This window comes from Rhyacophila brunnea, unplaced genomic scaffold (assembly GCF_057557595.1).
Source record: "Rhyacophila brunnea isolate RB1 unplaced genomic scaffold, BYU_Rbru_1.0 scaffold_5, whole genome shotgun sequence".
In the NCBI taxonomy this organism is placed as follows: domain Eukaryota; kingdom Metazoa; phylum Arthropoda; class Insecta; order Trichoptera; family Rhyacophilidae; genus Rhyacophila; species Rhyacophila brunnea.
Genome location: NW_028233170.1, coordinates 26,977,265 through 27,000,955, shown reverse-complemented (window position 1 = coordinate 27,000,955; position 23,691 = coordinate 26,977,265). Strand labels below are relative to the sequence as shown.

The following is a 23,691-nucleotide window of genomic DNA, read 5'->3' as shown; positions in this document are numbered from 1 at the left end:
TGAGATGTTAAATTTTAAAGTGATATATTACAAACCTAACACGGGACATCTGGCAACCCTATGGTTCACTATAATAATATAACTGTATAAAAGATAAAAAAAGTAGATACCTATGTATTTTGTCATGAGTAAGTATTTGAAACTATGAAAATATTATGAACTTTTGCAATTTATACAGCCATTCCATCTTGATTATCACTTCAGGACCTCACACATTTGCTTTAATTTATTGGCTATAATAGATAAACTTAGGAGTCATTTTTAATTTTGTCATATGATTTTGGCTTTTTTTTAAACCCTACCCCTGTTTATTAAAATACATTAAAACTTTGAAACATCAAAAAAGATCAATCCCAGTATAATATTATCATGGGAATGTTTTATTCTCTGTAAAAACGGGTTCATATTTTGCTTCTGCAAACGTCCCACCCCGTAGTCACAAATCCCTCTCCCCCTCATTAGCATGTCATGTCATATATGAATAGTCCCTTATAAGACGTGGTGAATCTATGAATTAAATAATTTCAGTAGAAATACGCGACAGTAAAAGGCTGAAGACGGAAATGGGTGGAAAACCCTGTCTCGTGAAATTTATTTTTCTTTATTATTTTATCTTGGCCTAATCATTTGTTTGAAATTATTCAATACCAAGTTTATATACTATGCAATAATTATAGAAATTTTAAATCACAAGTAGTATACATGCTGAACATGACGAGGATACTTACAATGAAGCGTTCGTCATCTGTTTTCGTGTCCATGAAAATGAAACTCAAAATTGACTTCATCAAATCCTTACATATTGCCCCACCCTGTTCCAAGTAAGCTTCACCGATTACTTTTGAGCTTGCCTCCAAGGCTTGTCTTGACATTGGTAATCCTGCATAATTTAAGTTCGACTCCATTATATATATTTCATCCAACAACTGTTTTAAAGTTGAAGAGCAGCTTGACATCTTTATGAAATCATTGTAATACTCAAAAAGCAGAGCAGACGGTTGATCCACCATTTCTATTATGACAGACCAGAACGGAGCCAACAACGGATCAAAATCACTATAGCTCTGAGAATCCACAATTGTGTCTTCAGACAATTTCAACCAAGAAACAAATAATGTCATTCTTTCGATTGGATCTAATACAGCTCCAAAAGGAACAGTTGAAAAAGCATTTATTCCAATAGTCTCGCCTTGTAGAAAATCAAAATCTGGAGGTTGCTGTGTCCACGATGCTGATAGCCAGTCAGAGAGAGCATAAGTCAATTTTGCAGATATCTGAACCGTATCTAAGGCTACCGTAGAAGCCACTTTTACTTTGAATAGGTCCAGGAGTCCAACCAAATAGTGGCATTGCGCAGGAAATTTCCTTAAATGTATTGTATCAAACTTAACACACAGACCTTTCGATTCACAAATTCCAAGGTATAGATTCTGCCAAAATTCACGGAACTGAATAAATAGAGGAATCTCGCAACATGAATTATCGATAGCAATATTAATTGAACTCAATAGAGTCTTAACTTTGTTCTCGCTTGATATTTCACTAGACGGTTTCAGAACAACGAAATCTCTCAGACCAAACCACGCCGCTAATGGAGGCACATTGCTCTGATGTTTTTCGAAGTGGTTGAAATCATTATGAGCAGCCGACAAATCCACCAGAGCTTGGCAGAACTTTCCACTGTCATCTAATATGTCAGAGTCTACTGGCACATCTGTGACGAGTTCATATCGACTAATCGTAAATTCGTCATCTTCGAATTCAATCCTATCGCTGGTGACTTTCCATTTATAATTGCGAAACGCCCCAAGGGCAAGGGGTTTCTGAGATGAATTACTTGACTGTTTCCACTTTGTTATGACTTTTTCGATCTTGAATATAAATTTTTCCCACTCGCTCACAGCACTAAAATCGTATATAAACGAAGAGGTGTCTTCAATTTCTTCATCCATGATCATTTTAGTAGTATGCCGATTTATAACCTATAAAAAAAATTCGTTTAAAAAGATATTACATTCTTTGTGTATAACAATAAACGTATTTGTCAGAATAACATGAAAATTATAATTGATACTTACATTTTTCTCTGGATAAAATTTATCATAAACTCTCCGAAACAAGACTTTTGATTTTAAATGATTTGAATTGTCTCACAAAACAAACGTCAAAATCACCTATATTTACGTCCATCTATGTTTACGTCATATCAACATGAACCAGTGCTGCCATATTTTCTAAGCTGCTCATAGATAACATACACGGAATACAGTACCTACGTACAAAAGTAAATAAAAATTGTTCGAAATAATTGCACATTGCATAATCAAAATTCAGAAAGAAAACTTTAACATTTGGAAATTAGATATCACATATATTATATTAAATGATTTCACAAAGAAATAAGTTAAATCACATAAAATAGTTGATTGGTTGGAAAACAAAGTTACCTAGGTAGGTACCTAACTAAATTTTGACAACTAAACATATTGGGAAAAATATTTTCACCGTTGCACAAAGAAAAGGTAAAATTAATTCGCAAACCAATAATAATTGTAGCGGCAATACCAGGTTAGTATCATTCAACCTGAATTGAACAAATCAAATCGCACCGTTGGATTTATTTGGTACCGTTTGATAAAATGTCCACGGAAACGCTTTTCTGATGTTTGACAGATCGTCATTGACAGTCTATGAACCGTCCGAAATGGTTTGACGTTTCATGTCAAACCATTTCTGATGGTCCGAGAACAGTTTGATTTTCAATGATTCACTGAACCAAACGTCAAATCTCAAACCATTGTTGTCGACCACTAGTCTATAGTTTAGTTTGATTTGTTTGATTCAGGTTGAATGATACGAACCTACCATATCTTAATATACTGAAAACACTGACGAAATACGGTCACCCGTCGCCCATCGGCAATATGCCTATGTCGGCAACATATTATAATATTATATACTGATATTAAAATACATAGTAACTGAATAATGAACATTGTTTTCCGTTTCCTGAAATATCGACATTTGGTCTATTCGGAAAACAAGTACTATAGCGACGAATCGTCTTTCATGATCTCCTATCTCCTATATATTATTATCTTACTGCTTTGCCTGTTTTGGCGAGCGATTGTGTACCTTATTCGTTATGTCCGATGGATTAAAAAAAAAACACACTAAGGAAACGTTCGAATTTTAAAACGGTGACCTAGAGTGTGAAAGAAAGGGTTTTCCGCGTTTAAGTTATCTTGCGATATAATATTGATGTTTCTCTAAAGCTTTCCGGCACGATACGTGACTTTATTGACAACTGATTATGTCGGGAATTCATTTTTTCAAAATTTTTGCAACACTCAAACCAACTCACCAAAGATGGCCGCTTTAAATTGAAAATGCGTTTTAACCGATATATACAATTAATTTTCACAAGTTAATAATAATAAGATTAACCGATAAACATATTAGAACTGATTTATTTAAATTTTTATGAATTAAGTTCTTTGTTTTAAGTTAAGTTTCTACACCTCTGACGGAAATCAAGTCTTTTGACATTACGTATTTATCACGCTATGTATACTAAACTACAATATTTCAATTTACTCACCACATATTTACTTATCGGATGCATTCGAGTGGCTATAATTCGAAGCGAGCACAATTTTATAAAACTTAACACAGTCACAAAAAAATCACTTTTAAAAACTACCATCGACAAAAACGATAGGTGATAATATTTACGTCGCATAATGATTTAAAAATGCACAGCACTATATAATAACACACATTAAATTAATAACAAGTACCCATAGACAACTATAATTATTCAAATAAACAATAACATTTATACGAATTCCGATTAAAACTGTTTATTTCATTAAAACGCGGGCGCACGACATATCGGCGTTTTAACGAATACCAAGGAATAATATTTCAAAATTTGATGTCATTTTTTTTTGTACGGCTGTTGAATGAAATTTTTTTTGAACCAATGAATCTTATATACATTCAATTAGCTCATTATAACCCAAAAATATTTAAAAGGTATTCAACAACAATTGGTGTTATTATATACATATTATTTAAATCATCATCAACCTGATTGAAGGGTTCCGCAACCTGATTCTACTATTAACGATTAAACAAATTTGTGATATTATGCCTATTTCTATCATCATTATCAACATCGACCTGAACCAATCCACTGCTGGATAAAGGCCTCCCTACCCTGATTCTACTCCTTTCTGCAGCCCGATTTCCTAACTATCGTCTCGTGTGGAACCAGACGACATGACGTAATTGTGACGTCAGCCAATACACGCTCGAGCGAGCGGCATGTATTGGCTGACGTCACAATTACGTCATGTCGTCTGGTGCCACACGAGACGATAGTTAGGAAATCGGGCCCCTGTCATTTGAATTGCTGTATTTATCAAAATCAGTGATATTATATTTATCTATATATTGATATCGTTATCATCATCATCATCAACAACTAGGATCAATCCACTGCTGGATGAAAGGTTCCGCAACCTGATTCTACTACTAGCGGTTAAACGAATTTGTGATATTATACCTATTTCTATCATCCTTATCAACATCGACCTGAACCAATCCACTGCTGGATAAAGGCCTCCCTAGCCTGATTCTACTCCTTTCTGTCATTTGAATTGCTGTATTTATCAAAATCGGTGCATTATATTTATCTACATATCCATATTCATATCGTTATCATAATCATCATTAACCAGGATCAATCCACTGCTGGATGAAGGGCTCCCTACCCTGATTCTACTCCTTTCTGTCATTTGAATTGCTGTATTTATCAAAATCGGTGATATTATATTTATCTACATACTCATATCGTTATCATCATCATCATCAACTAGGATCAATCCACTGCTGGATGAAGGATTCCGCAACCTGATTCTACTACTATCGGTTAAACGAATTTGTGATATTATACCTATTTCTATCATCCTTATCAATATCGACCTGAACCAATCCACTGCTGGATGAAGGCCTCTCTACGTTGATTGTATTCTTGACAGTATTGAAATTCTATATTTATTAAAAATACTTATGTTATTTATCTACATATTCTTATCGTCATCCTAATCATCATCATCATCAACCAGGATCAATCCACTGTTGGATGCAGGGTTCCGCAACCTAATTCTACTACTAGCGGTTAAATGATTGCTATATTTATCAAAATTGTTGCAATTATATTTACCCATTCGTAATATCGTCATTATCATCATCAACCAAGATCAATCCACTGCCGGATGAAGGTTATCCCAACCTAATTCTACTGGTCATATAAATTGCTATATTTTTTTAATTTGTGATTTTATATACCTACCCATTTATATCGTCATCAACCTGTATCAATCCACTGCTGGATGAAGGCCTCTTTAAGCTGATTCCACATCTTTAGGTCTTTAAATTCTTATTCTTATCAGAATTGTTCTATTCCTCTCAGATATAATATATATTGCTTCATTATTTATCAACATTTGTCTCGATATGAATGTCCCGCACCGGGAAACTATATTGTTTAAAGTTATTTTTTTATTCAAATTTTGATTTTTTAAATTTTACTCTATGGCTGCAAGCATTTATTTTTTATAGACAATGAAACAAAATAATGTTTAAATTTATTTTTTACTCTGCTAACCTTCTTCTATTATCTCAATGGGACACGAAGGAGATTAATATCACGTTATATTGGATCGCTATTTATGATAATCACATAAAATATATTATATTCGAATGATTGAGATGTATAATTATTTATCATATTTCACTGCACATACCTACACATAATATGAAAATATTGTATTAAAATTAAAATATCAGTGGTAGCAATCGGCGATTGCCAGCTGTTCTGCTAGGCATAGCAGCCCAAGGTGGTTTAAGACGATATTGCGAAGGCCAGACTCCTGAATAGACTACGAATATGAGCCCAAATTTATATTGGCAGTGACGATTTGTAAATCGTAAAACTGACAAATCAGCAAAATGTCAAACGGTCTGACGTGAATAAAGAACCCATCCCGAAGGGAAACCTATGGTGTCATCTATGCATACTTCACAATTATATTAAAATCCAACACCGCTAAGCCGTCTGCAAGACCTAGCGATACAGACTGGCGACCGCCAGCTGGCTCAGCTAGTCTCCTATCTCCTATATATTATTATCCTAAGAGATTTTGGAAAACGCACCAACGGCTCATTTAAGCGACATTTTATTGTTATTTTTACATCTTCACTTCAATATGTGCACTGCCGAATTATCTACCGATTGAATTGACCACATTTGAGAAATATCCGATGATTTTCCAGAAACGTGACGTTTATAACCGATATTTTCTCATATAGCGTATACAATTCGCCATACTTCTTTAACGTACCGCAGAATGACGTCTTCGTCACTTAAGACCTACTAATCCTTTATTTGACAAACGAAATCGATTATTTTTATTCAAATATCGTAATGTAGGCATTGGCGCACTTTTTTCCGGTGAAAAAACCATAATCTTGGTACAATTCACTACGTATAATATCTTCTGACAGCGGCGTCCGCCACTGTCCGCCATTTCATAGATAACGTGATATTCCAAATTTGATTTTTTTATATACTTCTTTGTGGCTGTTCACTCAATCTTTTTTTATTGAATACCTAGGCTACTAATTTCCATAGATCAGAATATAGTCATATTAAACTAACAAAGTTGCCATTGCAAACAATAAAAGAAATTAATACGAATTGTTATAGTCATCAAAATGTGTGATATTGTATAATATCTACCTATTTTTATCGTCCCTATCATCATCAATCTTGACCTATCCACTGCTGGATGAAGGCCTCCTCAGCCTTATTCTACTCCTTACTTACACATGAATTGTTATATTTATCAAAATCAGTGATATTATATTATTATCTACCTATCTATATATAATGCCATTATTATCACGAGCCTCAATAAATCCACTGCCGGATGAAGGCCTCTCTACATTGATTGTATTCTTGATAGTATTGAATTTCTATATTTATTAAAAATGCCAATGTTATTTATCTACATATATTCATATCGTCATCATCATCATCAATTCACTGCTGGATGAAGGGTTCCGCAACGTGATCCTACTACTATCGGTTGAACGAATTTGTGATATTATACCTATTTCTATCATCCTCATCATTATAGACCTGAACCAATCCGCTGCTGGACAAAGACCTCCCTAGCCTGATTCTATTCCTTTCTGCCATTTGAATTGCTGTATTATTAAAAATCTGTGATATTATATTTATCTACATAATATATACATATTATGTATATAGTCATTATCATCAACCAGGATCAATCCACTGCTGGATGAAGGGTTTCACAACCTGATTCTACTACTAGCGGTCAAACAAATTTGTGATATTATACCTATTTCTATTATCCTCATCATCATCGACCTGAACAATTCCACTGCTGGATAAAGGCCTCCCTAGCTTGATTCTATTTCTTTCTGTCATTTGAATTGCTGTATTTATCAAAATCTGTGATAGTATATTTATTTACATATTCATATAGTCATCATCATCAACCAGGATCAATCCACTGCAGGATGAAGGGTTCCACAACCTGATTCTACTACTAGCGGTTAAACAAATTTGTGATATTATACCTATTTCTATCATTCTCTTCATCATCGACCTGAACCAATCCACTGCTGGATAAAGGCCTCCCTAGCCTGATTCTACTCCTTTCTGTCATTTGAATTGCTGTATTTATCACAATCGGTGATATTATATTTATCTACATATTCATATCGTCATCATCATCATCATCATCAACCAGGATCAATCGACTGCTGGATGAAGGGTTCCGCAATCTGATTCTTGACAGCATTAAATTTCTATATTTATTAAAAATGCTAATGTTATTTATCTACATATTCATATCGTCATCAATATGTAGATGTTTCGATATGAATGTCCCGCACCGGAAGACTATGTTATTTAAGGTTAAATTTTAATTCAAAATTTGATTTTTTTAAATATTATTCAACGGCTGCAAGCATTTATTATTTATATACTGCTAACCTTTTATTATCTAAATGGGTCCCGTGGCAGATTAATATTCATGTTATATTGGATCGCCATTTATAATAATCACATACATTGCTTTATATTCGAATTTATGAGATGTCTAATTATTTATCATATTTAAATGCACATGTTTTAACGAAACATTTATATAACTACACATATTTTATTCTATTAAAATGTCAGTGGTCGCAATCGGCGATTGCAAGCTGTTCTATTTGGCCTATCAGCCTGAGGTGGACGATATTGTGAAGGCCAGACTCCAGAATAGACTACGCATATGACCCCAAATTTATATTGACAGTGACGACTTGAAAATCGTAAAACTGACAAATCAGCAAAATGTCAAACTGTCTTTAGGAGAATGAAAATCAATTCCGAAGGGAAAACTCTATGCATACTTCACAATTATATTAAAATCCAACAACGCCAAGCCGTCTGCAAGACCTAGCGAGACAGAGTGGCGACCTCCAGCTGGCTCAGCTAGAGTAATATAATATAGTATCCTAAGAGATTTTGGAAAACGCACCAACGGCTCATTTAAGCGACATTTTATTGTTATTTTTACATGGGCGCTACCGTATTATCTACCGATTGAATTGACCAAATTTGAGAAAAATCCGATGATTATCCAGAAACGTGACGCTTATATCCGATATTTTCTCATATACCGTATACGATTCGCCATATTTCTTTTAACGCACAGCATAATGACGTCTTCGTCGCTTAAGACCTTCAAATCCTTTATTGACAAATGGAATCGATTATTTTTATTCAAATATCGTAATGTAGGCATTGGCGCACTTTTTCCGTTGAAAAAAACCATAATCTTGGTACAATTCACTACGTAAATTATCTTTTGACAACAGCGTCCGCCACTGCTATTCCAAATTTGATTATTTTTAAATACTTTTTTATGGCTGTCACGTTTACATGTTTGCCACAATGTAGTACTAATATACTTTTGAGTGCGATATTTATATTAAAATGCATTTTTACAGACTATTCCTAATCGGATCAACTGATACACATACTTTATTTAATTTAATCATGTTCCCGTGAGATATTATATGCGAATTAATTCATAACATCGCCTCAAAAATTAAATAGGTACCCATAACCTCAAAATAAATGTCATGTCATCATAAAATGTATACACACAGGTTTTTTTTTTTTGTAAGTATGGCTATCAATACTATTTTTTTTTTGAACCAATGAAAATTATTTAAAGCCTGGATATAAATAGAATTTAAAATTAAAATTCATTTTTGACAAACATCGGATCGACTGATACATATACTTTATTTGATTTAATCATGTTCCCGAGAGATGTTAAATGCGAATTAATTCATAACATCGTCTCAAAAATTAAATAGGTACCCATAACCTCAAAATAAATGCACGTCATCATAATTAATGTATACACACATAGTGTTCTTTTTTTAAGTATGGCTATAAATACTATTTTTTTGAATCAATATATTATATTTATCAAAATTTATGATAATCATCCACTATTTATATCGTCATTATCATCATCGTCTGGATTAATCCACTGTTGGATGAAGGTTATCCCAACTTGATTCTACTATTCTTGGTCATAGAAATTGCTATATTTTTTAAAAATCGTGTTTTTATATACCTACCGATTTATATCATCAGTATCGTCATTATCGTCATCACCCAGTATCAATCCACTGCTGGATGAAGGCTTCTCTAAGCTGATTGTATCCCTGTCGGTCATATGAATTGCTGCATTTATCAAAATCGGTGATATTATATTTATCATATCTACATATTCATATCGTCATCATCATCATCAACTAGGATCAATCCTGATCAACCTGAACCAATCCACTGCTGGATAAAGGCCTCCCATAGCCTGATTATACTCCTTTCTGTCATTTGAAGTGCTGTATTTATCAAAATCGGTGATATAATATTTATCTACATATTCATATCGTCATCATCATCATCAACCAGGATCAATCCACTGCTGGATGAAGGGTTCCGCAACCTCTATTCCACTACTATCGGTTTAACGAATTTGTAATAGTATACCTATTTCTATCGTCTTTATCATCATCGACCTGAACCAATCCACTACTGGATAAAGAGCTCCCATGCCAAATTCTACTCCTTTCTGTCATATGAATTGCTGTATTTATCACAATCGGTGATATTATATTTATCTACATATTAATATTGTCATCATCATCAACCACGATCAATCCACTGCTGGATGAAGAGTTCCGCAACCTGATTCTACTACTATCGGTTTAACGAATTTGTGATAGTATACCTATTTCTATCGTCTTTATCATCATCGACCTGAACCAATCCACTGCTGGATAAAGGCCTCCCATAGCCTGATTATACTCCTTTCTGTCATTTGAAGTGCTGTATTTATCAAAATCGGTGATATTATATTTATCTACATATTCATATTGTCATCATCATCAACCACGATCAATCCACTGCTGGATGAAGAGTTCCGCAACCTGATTCTACTATCGGTTTAACGATTTTGTGATATTATACCTATTTCTATCGTCCTTATCATCATCGACCTGAACCCATCCACTACTGGATAAAGGCCTCTTTAGCCTGTTTCTACTCCTTTCTGTCATTTGAATTGCTGTATTTATCAAAATCGGTGATATTAAATTATATCTATTTATAATGCCATTATCATCATGAGCCTGAATCAATTCACTGGTGGATGAAGGCCTCTCTAAGTTATTTGTATTTCTGTCGATCATATGAATTCCTATATTTATCAAAATTGCTGATATTATATTTACCCATTCATAATATCGTCATTATCATCATCTGGATTAATCCATTGCTGGATGAAAGCCTCTCTAAGCTGATTCCACACCTTTGGGTCTTATAAATTCCTATTCTAATCAGAATTGGTTTATTCCTCTCATATGTATACATTGCTTCATTATTTATCAACATTTGTTATGTCCCGCACCGACATTGAAACAAAATAATGTTAAAATTTATTTTATTACATTGCTTATGTACCTTCTTCTATTCTAAATGGGCCCCGTGGGAGATTAATATTCAAGTTATATTAGATCGCTATTTTCATGATAATCACATATTCCTTTGTATTCGAACGGTTCAGATGTATAATTTATCATATTTAAATGCACGTGATTTAACAAAACATTCATATACCTATATTGTATCAAAATGTTAGTGGTAGCAATCGGTGATTGCCAGCTATTTTGCTAGACCTAGCAGCCTGAGGTGGTATCAGGCAACATTCTGAAGGCCAGACTCCATACTAAACTACGCAGATGACCTCAAATTTGTATTGGCAGTGACAAGGGAAAACTATGGAGTCGTCTATGCATTCTTCACAATAATTGTATTAAAATCCAACACCATGTCATTAGGATGCCAAGCTGTCTGCAAGACTTAGCGAGACAGACTGGCTCAGCTAGTATTAATTAATATTCATTCATAAATGCTTCCATGCTCCATTGATATACGAAGTTGTCCCAGAATTAAAGGCCTTTATTCATTTTTGGCGACGAGGATGTTCTTTCTCAAAAGATGGCAGCACTGGCGTGTAGCGTTGACTTCAGTCTCCAGAACGAGTGGTGAGCCGGCTCGGTAGCTGCTTCAGTAGTTCAGTATGACCTTTGCGTCCGTTTGAGATGGACGCTCCGCTGTCGAATCGCGCCACCTGCAAGGTGCGTTCAATCATTCTGTTTCTCAACCCGGAGGGAATCTATCCTATTGAAATCCATCATCGTCTCATTTCCAAATGGTAATGTGATGAACCAGTGGAATGTCAGGAAGTGGTGTGCTGAGTTTTCGAGTGATAGAACGAGTGTTCATGATGAGGGGAGAGGAAGGTCAGATAATCTCAAGCCGGAAAATCATGGCAACCGTGCTTAGGGATCAAAAAGGCGTTATTTTTGTCGATTTTTTGCCTCAAGGGAGAACCAACAACGCCGATCGATATTGCCAAATGTTAAAAAACCTTCGAAGGACTATCCAAAACATGCGACACGTAAATTTCTCGCACGTTTCCCGCCTATACACCGGTAACAGGGAGTTCTCCATATATTCGACGGAGACCGCAGGTAGTTGCGTGTTTATACTTTACATAAAAATGGTGAAGTAAGTACTCTTCCCAATGTTTTTATGCCTACCTATAGAACTGAGTGCGTAGACAACGAAAATACAAAAGACGTATAATCACATAAGTGCCATATACGTGATTATACGCAGGGAGTGTCGATCTTTCCTTTAACCCATTGTTGTCCGACTTTCCGAAACACAAATTGGTTATTCAATCCAAGTTTATTTTTGTATAAACAGTAAAATGACTTCCAATAATCAAATATCAGTAACTGAAAATATATAACTTGAAATCAATTGATTTTTGGAACATATATAAAGAAAGGATGGCCTATTATAATTTCAAGAATCATAAAAATAATAGAGCTATTGAGCATAAACTATCGTTTATGAAATCGAATAATTAGTATTTGTAAAATTAGGTTTGAAAAAAGTAATGGTCGCAAATGCCTAACGGTACTTTAAAGTACCACAAATATTTTGGTTCGCTATTTTTATGTCATGCTGAATTTATAAATTACATTAAAATACATTACTAGATATATTTTCAATAATAAAATACAAAAAAAAGTACATAAGATATGATAAAACAAGAACACAAAATTAGAATGACAATTTATTTCAACAGTCGAAAAACACCGCCATCTTCCTTTTGACAGATGATTTTTGCGAAATCAATCCCAGTCTACAAAATAATATTAGTTTATGATTGAAAAAATTGTTCTTTATTGTAAAGTTGAGAAAAAAAATATTTTCTGTTACAAATAAGAATACTATATGCTTATTAAGATGCCGGTACTTATAAGTACTATCAGTCCATGAAGGGTTAATTCATTATTATTTTGATAGATGCCTATGAATGGACGTCCCAAAAAATTAACGAAAAGGTGCCTCTCAGGCACGAGAATTTCTCATGCTTGGTACAAGACAAAAAAATGCCACACGAGAAATTCTTGTTTGGTAGGCTGAGTTAAGTTTCATAACTTTGACCGCTATTCCTTTTTGACGTAATAATTAGTTTCATTAATGACACGCCTTTTTTGAATTAAATTCAGATTTTATACTTTGAATAGTAAAAACAAATTTATCACAATAACGCTACCGTCTGCAAGCACGAATTGTGTGTACTTACTCACTGTCATGTACGGCATAGATATTATGGTGTACGGATAAACAGCGTTTCCCGAGCGGTCAGTTTGGGGAGTCTATTGCCACCTATTGTTAGAATATCAAAGTAATATTTGGTGAGTGTATGCCGCGTAATTTAAACTGATTTACCAAAAAACAGCGTAATAACACTTGTTTTCCGTATATGGGCTCCATAGTCGGGTGTTCAAATTTCAGAAAGTATTGAATGATGTCAAATGTTAGCATGTGGCGCCCTCACTCAGCTGACAACTTATACTGGTGAATTTGTAGCAAGTATCATCAATATTCTTGACAACAAATGATTATTTTAGTGCAAAGTCGCCTGCCCCCTTTAAAAGTAAAGTTCAGTGATTTAGGGTTAAAAATTAAGACAGATATGCTTTCCTACTCCCTTTTCTTCATCATCCTTGACTTCATACTAAGGAAAAACACTGATTGAATGAGATATAGCAATCATCCCCACTCCGAACCCACAGAATATAGTACGCCAATGACACTGTATTAGCATGTAACTCTATCAGGGGCATTCAAGACAATTTTAACATACATACAAAATATTAAAATTGTCTAATTAAAAAAAATTCTATAATTTTCAGAATGCGCAAAAATCAATTAACAATTCTTGACGAACAATATATTTTTTAAGATTTTAAGTGCGAAAGGAATACCACTTAAAATGCTTTTTTATATATACTTCTTTTTTTTAATATATCCATAAAAGAAAAAATACATAACTTACTTGAATTTCAAAAACATCCAAGTTGTAAGGAAGGCTGCAGAGGAATGAAAATAAAACTCACAAATATCCTTATCAATATAATAATATAACTTTATTCAAAAAGAGTCATTACACGCAACGCATAGCTCCCTAGTTATGTTATCAAAATTAAAAATGGGTTTCTGCACATATCATCTCCTAGAACTCCAATAGGAATTTCCAATAACGTATCCGTTCCCTGCAACAATAAAGCGTTCCGGGATTAATTTCATTCCATGAAAGAAACAACCCCGTCTCCGGCCCCTTGCGGATCCGGCGGGAGGCGAGCGTCGCGCGGATAAAAGAAACCGATGCGACAGACAGACCTGAGAGGCAGCCTAGCGGCGACCGCGTTCCCCCTCAGTCCGCACAAAGGTCTGGGGGGGCGGAGGCGGAGGCGGCGGGGGAGCGGCCCAGCTCGCCGCCGGACCCCGCCCGTGCCCGTTCACCGACGACGGGAATCCTGGAAAGGGGGGAAAGGCGAAGTTGGGAGGGGCTACGTTTGGATTCGGCATGGGAAAGTCAACGGCAGAGGGGTAGTAAGGAGGTGGATCGTTTCCATCTGGGAAATAGCCATTCCGGTGAATGAAGCCACCGGCAGACCCAGGGATTGCTCCCATTGGCGGGAAATCGTGAATTTTTGTCACCGGGGGAGGTGCATTACGAATATCATCAGGCGGCGGTCGGGACGGAGGCTCGGGGGGAGCAGGAGGAGCGCGGACGTCCCGTCGGCGATAGGGATCCTCTCGATCGGGACGCCGCATTTCAGGAGGGGGTCTCGGATGACGAAAATCGGCAGGAGGAGGAGGCTCAGGCGGGGCAATCGGACGAGAGGGCTCCGGCTGGCGGGGGGGTTCGCATGGAACGGGTGGCGGCCGCGGGGCCTCCTCTGGGAGGCGGCGGAAATCGGGTTCGGGTGGGGGGCCGGAAGGCGGCCTCCGAGGAGCGTCGGCGGGCCGACGAAGCCGTCCGGGTGTCGGCAGTAGGGCGTCGCAGTGGCGCGGAGCGGCATCTTCGGACTTGCCTGTTCGTTCTCTGGGCGGGCGGGAGCCGGAAGAACTGCGAGTGGAAGAGCGTCGACGTCGTCTGGGCGAGCGGGAACGGCGGGGAGATCGAGGGGATCGTGGCGAGCGCCTACGGACCGGCGACCTTCTTCGGCTCCGGCTGCGCGATCGCGTCCTCGACCTTTGAGGGCGGCGGTGTCCTCCTCCACCACCTCTCCCTCGTCCGCCTATGAACATAAAATAAACCATGTAGTATGTACCAAAACCTCAAATAACATTAGCTAGGCTTACTCAAATTATTAAGAGCGTACTTCAGTGAAACAGCAAATAATTTTCAACAGTAGGTGCAACGAAATTTCGCACTCGTCGCCTGGACTCGCCAATCGGAGACCGAGAGTCGAGGTGTGCGCACGTCAATTTGTTTTGTCATGGCGTCGGATGAATATATTCTTAAATCATGTAAAGATGACTAAAAAACTTTACGTATGTACATGAAAAAGAAAACATGTCAATGAATATACTATTATTATTAGTAATATACCAATAAACATAACATTAAATGGACACATGTTGAATTTTTATGACAAATTATATTTCGTTCGGCACGCGTCATTTGCACAATCCGCGCACCGCCTAGCCACGATCTTTCCTCAACTAAAGTATAGCCTTAAGTGGTGTAATATTAATTATTGCAGGAATACAATACTAATAAATTCAATTCATTTATTGTATACATTATGGCGTGACAACATTAGTAATCCAAGATGTTCCCAGGACATTTAGATTAAAAATGCAATGGAATAGTAAAAAAAGACTCACGTCTACACCCGCCGCTTCCCCTCTCAGACAGGTCTTGCAACTTGGGATTGACCACCTGCTTGGCCTCCCTGAGAACGGCCACAAGATCTGCAGCCTTGGCTGCATTGGCCGGCGTGAAGAATGTGTATGCCGTTCCGGTTTTGTCTCGCCGCCCGGTTCGACCGATGCGATGGACATAATCTTCAGAGTTGCTCGGGTAGTCAAAGTTTATTACGAATTTCACGTCATCCACATCTGAAAATAATCACATCAAGTCAGCCATGCTGGAGTACCTAGGACTATTTCTAGAGAATGTCTCATTGAATGCGTAGATAATTTTTTCTCGCTAGTATTTAGATTAAGCAACGCAAGATGAATTCAGTTTTTAAATTAGAATATTGAATTTGATATAATTTAGATATTACAATTCTACATGGCTAATATTTATTCTTGCACTTGACTTTAAAAATTCAAGCAGCATGATAAATAATACTCTTTTCCCCAATCTAAAAAGGTAAACCATTGCATTTTTGCTAAATTAATATTTTTTTAAGAAATTCAAATTATTTTATGATTAATAAAGCAGACAGAATGCACAGCACTCAAAATTTTGAAGTAATTTTACACTGTTACCACAACCCAAGGGAGTATCAAAAAGCAGGGTATCGATTGACATTATCTTATAAGGATCTCTTTTAAATATGATAGATCAAACGAATATCAGCTCTATAATGCAGTTTTAAACCTAAAACAATTTTTTGCACAACTATCAATTTTCCGACCATGTCCGATCCTAATAAGATCATATATAGTCCTCAATAGGACTATCAATAGTAAGTAGTATTCATACTAAGCCATATATGAAAAATTAGACAATAAAAACGAGGAAAAACATACTTAATGAGCTGTTATTAGTTTCATTCTCATTATTAATCTATAATAAACAATAAAAGCTGTGCGTAATATGAATCATCAACCGAAAGTTTTTTTCGGTAATTGGCTATTTTAATTAGTCTTTCCCTTGATTTTAAAATATAATGAAAATATGTAGTATGCAAATAAAAATGAATGAAGAAACGCTTAATTTTGATTATCAATGTCGTATTATCCTCATTCTGAGAAGGAATTTAACATGAAGAAACTTAATTCTTAGTATAAAATGTGCTTCTGATAGTGGCGTGGCAAACATGGCAGTTTAATATTACATGTGAGTATCCCGTACTCCCGACACCACCAATAAAAATATATTGTGTTAGTTCACATTGCTAAAAACAGATAAGACAAAGATTATGGAAAATAAGACTAAAACTAACAAAAGTTTATCATTGTATTATAAATAATGTTGCAATTATTAATAACCCATGTATGTAACTATAAAAAGCAAAAACACATGTTATAGATTTCCATAAATAATTGCTCCAGATTGAAAAATGGTTGATTTAACGATTGATTTGACGAAAGCCACACATAAGGGGGAGTATATTAACATATTAGAAGTATGGAGTGTGGCATATTGTTGATATTTGCTAAATGCTTTTATAAATGCAAAAATATATTCTTACAAAAACAAACAAGTCGATTATCAATGTAAACCATTCTCACGCTGTACTGTATAGATGTGTTTTGTCATACAAGAATAGTAATACATACATAATGTGTATTCAAATCTTCATGACCTCAATTTTTTAATAAAACAATGTGATCTTCAACAATTAGCCGCCCAAGTTCAATCTTATCCTAAATCAAGTTTCAAAATTGCACATAAGTATCCAATCCAATATCAATTAAATAAAGCTAAAAATAATCTCATTCTCAAAAATTATTTTCACTAAATACAATAAGATATCCGATACATTATTTGTATTTTAAACCATTGTTTGCAGAATCCCTCAGTTGAGGATGCTGCAGCTGATTGCCAGGGATTTTACAGAAAATACATATTGTTAGTGAAATTTTCTTGCCAAAAAAACAATTTAGGGCAACCTACATCCAAAAGACATTAGTCATATGATAAGATTCGAATATTGAGCGCGAGGTACTAAATAAAAGTAGATCTGACCCTTACGACAAGATAGAAATGGGGCGATAATGTTTATATGTCAATAATAATAATAAATTAAATCAAGTTTTAAGCCAAAAAAAGTCCAATAATCGGTTTCAAAATATTCATAAGAATTATCACCATAAAATATATCATCCATTTTCAGCATGAAAGTACTAAACTTGAAAAACATTTAAAGCGAATGCAAATAAATTCGGGTCTTTTCTTGACGATTGTTCATGTGTCATAGAATAATTTCATGCTAGAGTGATTTTAAAAATTAGCAGAAGTCCACTGTTTCATTTTTATAGACTCCATAGATCACGTCGGCACGGTTCGAAAGGCTAATTCCTGCAGTTAGGTTTATTGTCAGTAAATAGTCGAAATGTCAGGTCTTACTGTGGCGACAAGAGCTACGGAGGCCACTCGAGGGCGGCAGGGGCAGGGCGGGGGGCGAGCGGCGGGTGGCAAGCGGCGAGCGGGCAAGGGCAGCGAAGGAGACCGCCGAACGCCCGTTTGCCCCAGTGCCGGCCGAGCGCCGCATGCGCCTGCGCTGCTTTAGCGCACTCCGCCCTGCGCTGGAGGTCGTGCTCGAGGTCAGAGGCGCCTCGCCCCGACACCGAGACGCCGCCTCCGGACCCGAGACCTCCCTTAGAGGCCGTTGGCCATGGTCGCATTCCAGAGGCACAACCTTTACTATGCGCTTTGTGCCTCTGCAAAAGAAATCACCAGCGTGAGTTCGCGCCCGTCTTCAGTGCGCGCCTCCCGCCTGCCGGACGCGCCAAAGATCTGGCAACCATTATATATTTTAAAGCCATTTTATATGCATTATTTATATCGGCATTACAGTAAATTGTTAAATGAAAATTTGTTAAAGAGGGTGACTCCATATACATTCGGTTAAAGTCAGAAATATTTTTTTATTTTTTATTACTCAATTTAATAGGGAGAAATTTAAATGTGCGATTCGGCCATGTCATCAATGTCATCAATGTCATCAATGTTAAAAACACCTTAAATGTGATCACAGTATACATCGAAAAAAGATGAATCTGTGGAACCGTCACCTGAGGGAGACGATAGGGATAAACGATCATTATGACGGAGTAAAACTTCTCAGCCTCAGGAATCGCACACTTAACTTTGCTTCTGTGAATTCGTTATACCATACAATTTAAGGAATATCACATCGGAATGAGACAATTGAATCATTGGAAAAACAAAAATTAAAAAGGGTCATAAGTTCACAATGAACGAATACAATTCTTTTATCCTGTCAAAACTGTTCATCACTCACCCAGACCCCGAGCGGCGACATCGGTGGCTACTAATATTGGTGCTTTACCGGATCGAAAATCTGAAATAGAATGAAAACCATAATAACAAAAATATGCATAGGTGGGTACTATAAATTGATCAATTTTGTGAGCTTTACTTAAATATTTATTAGAAAATGTGCTCTTATCAATATATTATGTGAAAGCTTTCTCTGATCATCTTTCAGTAAATTAAACACTATTTTTGAGAATACGGGATAGAACAAAAATGGTTGTATGTACTCATATATATAAAAGAAGAAATATTTACTTTAACTATTTCACGACTCAGTTGAAATATTCATGAAGTAATTAATGACAACAGGAAAAATATAATGTTAAGTTACCTTGTAACACCCAATCACGTTCATTTTGAGATTTGTCCCCATGAATACAGACAGTCGGCCACCTGAAATAAAATCACGCCACTATTAATACCACTAGAAACCTTGATTAGAAAATAATGCTATAAAGCAGTGATTAGTTCACTTCATTCCAGAACATGCCAGAACGAATTAAGTCTATATTGCAATGAGCATTTAAACATGCCCGAAATTAATTGAAATCAAATTTTTCGACAGCTAATTATTATTAATGAATTATAAAATAATTGGCCAGTAAACCAGACGTGAAGTGAAAATTGTGGTCTTTTTTTACCCCTTTCGAACCTAATTTGTGCCAGTCGAGTAGGCTGGGTTCTTATATTATATAAGATATTCAAATTATTTCAAGGGTTCCTCTGAATGATAGAAGCTAGGAAGGAATACGTTCTATATATTAAAGCATGAAAATTGTTGTGGCATTACAAACATGATGTTTTGTTATACTAGTAGATATGGTTATAATAGAATTTGTACCAAAGCACGTAGCGTGCAATGTGGCAGTAGTATTTTTAGTAGACGAGCGTAGCACCTAGCTCAGGACTAGCGAAGCACCTGACATGTGGCCAAAGCCTGATAGATTATAAAGAGCAATTGAAAAATTTAATAAGTTAGATAATTTTAAAAAGTCAATAACTCACCCGTCTCTTTTCATCTTTCTAGTTATGTCGTCCACTCTTCTCTTAGTTTCAATGAAAATTATGGTTTTGTTCTCCTTCTCAGCCATGATCTCCTTGAGCAGAGTGCTAAGCTTGGTTTCCTTCTCATACTCCTGGCAGACGTCAATGATCTGCAGGATGTTATGGTTGGCGGCCAGCTGCAACGAACCTACGTTGATCTGCTGGTACTCCTTAAGAAATTCTGAGGCCAGGTTCATCACCTCGCGAGGCCATGTCGCCGACCACATGAGAGTCTGTCGGTCGGGCCGGATTTGCTCGATGATCTTTCGGATCTGCGGCTCGAAGCCCATATCCAGCATCCGGTCGGCCTCGTCCAGGACCAGGTAGGTGCACCTCTTCAAGTTGGTACGGTTGCTCTCGAGGAAGTCCAACAGGCGGCCCGGGGTGGCTATGACTATCTCTACACCCGCCGACAAATCCTGGCCCTGCGGCCCCTTGGGGGCGCCCCCGAATATACATGTGTTCCGAATTTTGGAGGTGTTCCCGAACTTGTCAGCCACCTCCTGGATCTGCTGGGCGAGCTCGCGGGTGGGCGCGAGCACGAGGGCAATAGGGCCATCGCCCCTTTGCAAACGGTGCTGGTGGTTGATGTGGACGATGGCAGGCAGAATATAGGAGAGCGTCTTACCTGAGCCGGTGGACGCGATGCCCACCATGTCGTTGCCGCTGAGCGCGATGGGCCACCCTTGCCCCTGGATAGGGGTGGGCGCCTTAAACCCCATCTTCTCTATTTCGTCCATCACGTAGTCCGGGAATCCGGCCTCTTCAAAGTCGAAAACCGGGGCAGGGACATCTTTTCCCTTGAGCGTGATGTCATTTTGGCTCCTCCACGCTTCCACTTCTGAGGTCGACCTGGCCGTGACGTTCCGATGGGGGATGTAGAATTCTTTCTTGAATGATTCCAGGCGGCTCAGGTCCCATTTGGGTTTCCTTAGCTTGGCTCCCGCATTGCTCGATCTTCCCCTGCCCCCTCCCCCTCCTCCGCCGCCGCCGCCGCCACCACCGCCGAAGCGACCACGATCCCTGCTGCGACGCCCGCTTCTGCTCCTGCTGCGGCTCCTGCCTCTATCCCTGTCTCTGTCTCTGCGAAACGCCGTCAATAGATCGTACAGTAAAAAAATATTCGATCACCGGTATAAATAAAAGAAAAGAAATAGAATAAATTGAGAGTAAAAACTCAATTATTCACGACAATGATAATTGACGTTTTATAAATTTGCAGAAAGGAGATGATAATGCCTTCATTACATTAGATAAATGCTTTGACGCCGAAAATATTTCCCAAACCCGCCCACCCAGTTCTTTCAAAAATGAAGAATATCATCAAACATACTTAAATGTGAAAATCCTGACAATCGAATGAACGACAAACCTGAAAACCATGTTGTGTTATAAAATTCGAATTACCATTGAAATACTCTTGTCAACAGGATTAGAATATTACCCCCATTATAAAAATAACTGCATACCTACTGTACCGCGCCATTTTGTATATCCAAAATTGACATTTGGTATAGTAGGTACTTACATAAATGTCAAATACAATGTATATTTTCATTAATTGATACGAAGACTATCGCATAGAAATGAAAATAATAACAAACCATCAAATGTATATAAATACCTCCGATACAATACGTTGCTTACTAATCATAAATAAATAAAATATAATACAAAAACAGTCTCACCTCCCTCGACCCATGTCGGTATTATTACAAAGGCTAACTATACAATGTTTTATTCAAATTTATAGATATTGACGAATCAAGCCTAAATGTTAACTCAAATCACGATGCACATCTTTTTTAATGTGTCTACGATAAATCGATTTGACTTCGGCAATTTCGCGATGCAAAATTCAGTCGGGCAGCGCTTATCCATGGGCAGCGCGCAACCGCGAAGCGTCAGCGACCAGCGTGCCCCAGTGTTGCCATATTTTGAAAGTGGAATTATAGTACAGTGACTTCAAAATTATAGTATTTCGGCAAAAAATATAGTACGCGTTGAATGACCAATAATTTTCTGCATTTAAAAAAAATTAAACGTGGTTTAATTAACGTCTTGTTTTTTTTAGACAAAATTCAAATGTTAAGTCATCGGTTTCCAAACTTAATGTTACTACGCCTCCCTTTTAAAAAATCTAATCTAGGCGCCTCCTCCCACTGTATTTCATTAAATAATATAGACACCTTTTTAAATAGTCAACAATGTACCTACTTACGAATACAAAAAAAATAAACAAGGTTTTACTGCTTATATTACATTATTTTTTGACGAATGTGCTTGTTTATTAGCACAATCAATTTCAATAGTAGTCAATCCAAATTCACTTCATTCATTGACAAATGGATTCTATCATGGACTCCACATCCTGAAGCGGACCCCCGGGTCAGGATTTTTCAACCACATATTTAAAATATTTAATAGTCCCGAAACAAAGCAGCGCCGCAGGCGACTTTTTTTGCTATTAATAAAATAATGTGAAAAGTGCATTAGCAAACTAACCAAGAACTCAATAAATAGATTTTTTTTTGCTTTAATATATCTGGCGTAGAAATCATTTAAAAGTGGAGACATGGCGAACTTTTTTTTTTGTCATTTTGATTTCCTAAGCTCCAATTTGTTATGAATGCCTTCACTTTGTCATTTTAAATCAGTGAATGCATTAGTGGTCCTTGGATTGATTTATTCACTCTTTTTTTGCTTCTCACGGATTATTTTGACGTTGTTTTTCTTCTATTGGCACCTTTTTTCCGATTTCTCAAAATTATAGTATTTTGGGCGTACTATACCTGTTTTATATCGTACATAGTACGCAGATGAAAATTATAGTACAAATACTATAATTATAGTACGGTTGGCAACACTGGCGTGCCCTCAAAGCAGTCTTGCCAGATGAATTTTTCAAATTCCCACTCTTTTTAAAATTATTATTAGATTGACAATTAGATCGAAAATACATGAAAATCAACGCTTTTATTTAATCAAATTGCAGAAGTTACTTTTAAAACTTGCATAATATGGAATCTTACAAGTATCTATATAAAAACAATGAGAAAAGTGAGTTTTTATCCATCAGCAAATTTAAAAACGCAGAGGTTGTTGAATGGCAGAATCCATAGACTGATACGACGATTATACTTTTGTAGAATATAATTTGATGAAAAATCATATTTTCTTTTATTCATGACCAAAATATCACTGAAACGCTGAAAGTTTAGCAAACATGGCAACATTACTCTAAACCGTATACCATAGAGAATAGAGTCTATTATAGAGATGTTGGGTATGTATCAATACTTATAGACCACTGTTTCGATACTTGTTTTACGATAGACAGACCTACAACCTAATCTAAAGAATG

General features: G+C 36.6%; 2 protein-coding genes across 3 annotated transcripts in view; both read right to left on the bottom strand.

The window, feature by feature from the left end:
• Positions 1-2,194, bottom strand: part of Rab3GAP1 (RAB3 GTPase activating protein subunit 1) — a 91,734-nt gene extending 89,540 nt beyond the window's left edge. Inside the window, exons 1-2 of the mRNA XM_085955892.1 lie at positions 2,079-2,194; positions 729-1,982 (exon numbers count right to left, since the gene is read on the bottom strand). Coding sequence (XP_085812018.1) covers positions 729-1,958 — 1,230 coding nt within the window. The 5' untranslated portion in view covers positions 1,959-1,982; positions 2,079-2,194. The remainder of the gene's footprint in view (positions 1-728; positions 1,983-2,078) is intronic.
• Positions 2,195-14,155: 11,961 nt separating this feature from the next.
• LOC147066230 (putative ATP-dependent RNA helicase DDX17) lies at positions 14,156-22,230 on the bottom strand. 2 transcript variants are annotated; one of them, XM_085955268.1, is made up of 7 exons: positions 22,016-22,230; positions 20,289-21,410; positions 19,615-19,676; positions 19,249-19,308; positions 15,932-16,165; positions 15,133-15,339; positions 14,156-14,307 (listed from the first exon to the last, which is right to left on the bottom strand). In XM_085955268.1, exons 1-7 carry the CDS (start codon positions 22,027-22,029, stop codon positions 14,261-14,263), a joined length of 1,746 nt encoding a protein of 581 aa, XP_085811394.1. In that variant the 5' UTR covers positions 22,030-22,230; the 3' UTR covers positions 14,156-14,260. The 2 variants fall into 2 exon arrangements, with proteins under 2 accessions (XP_085811394.1, XP_085811393.1); XM_085955267.1 differs by having other exon boundaries at positions 14,162-15,339.
• Between the last annotated feature and the right edge of the window lie 1,461 nt (positions 22,231-23,691).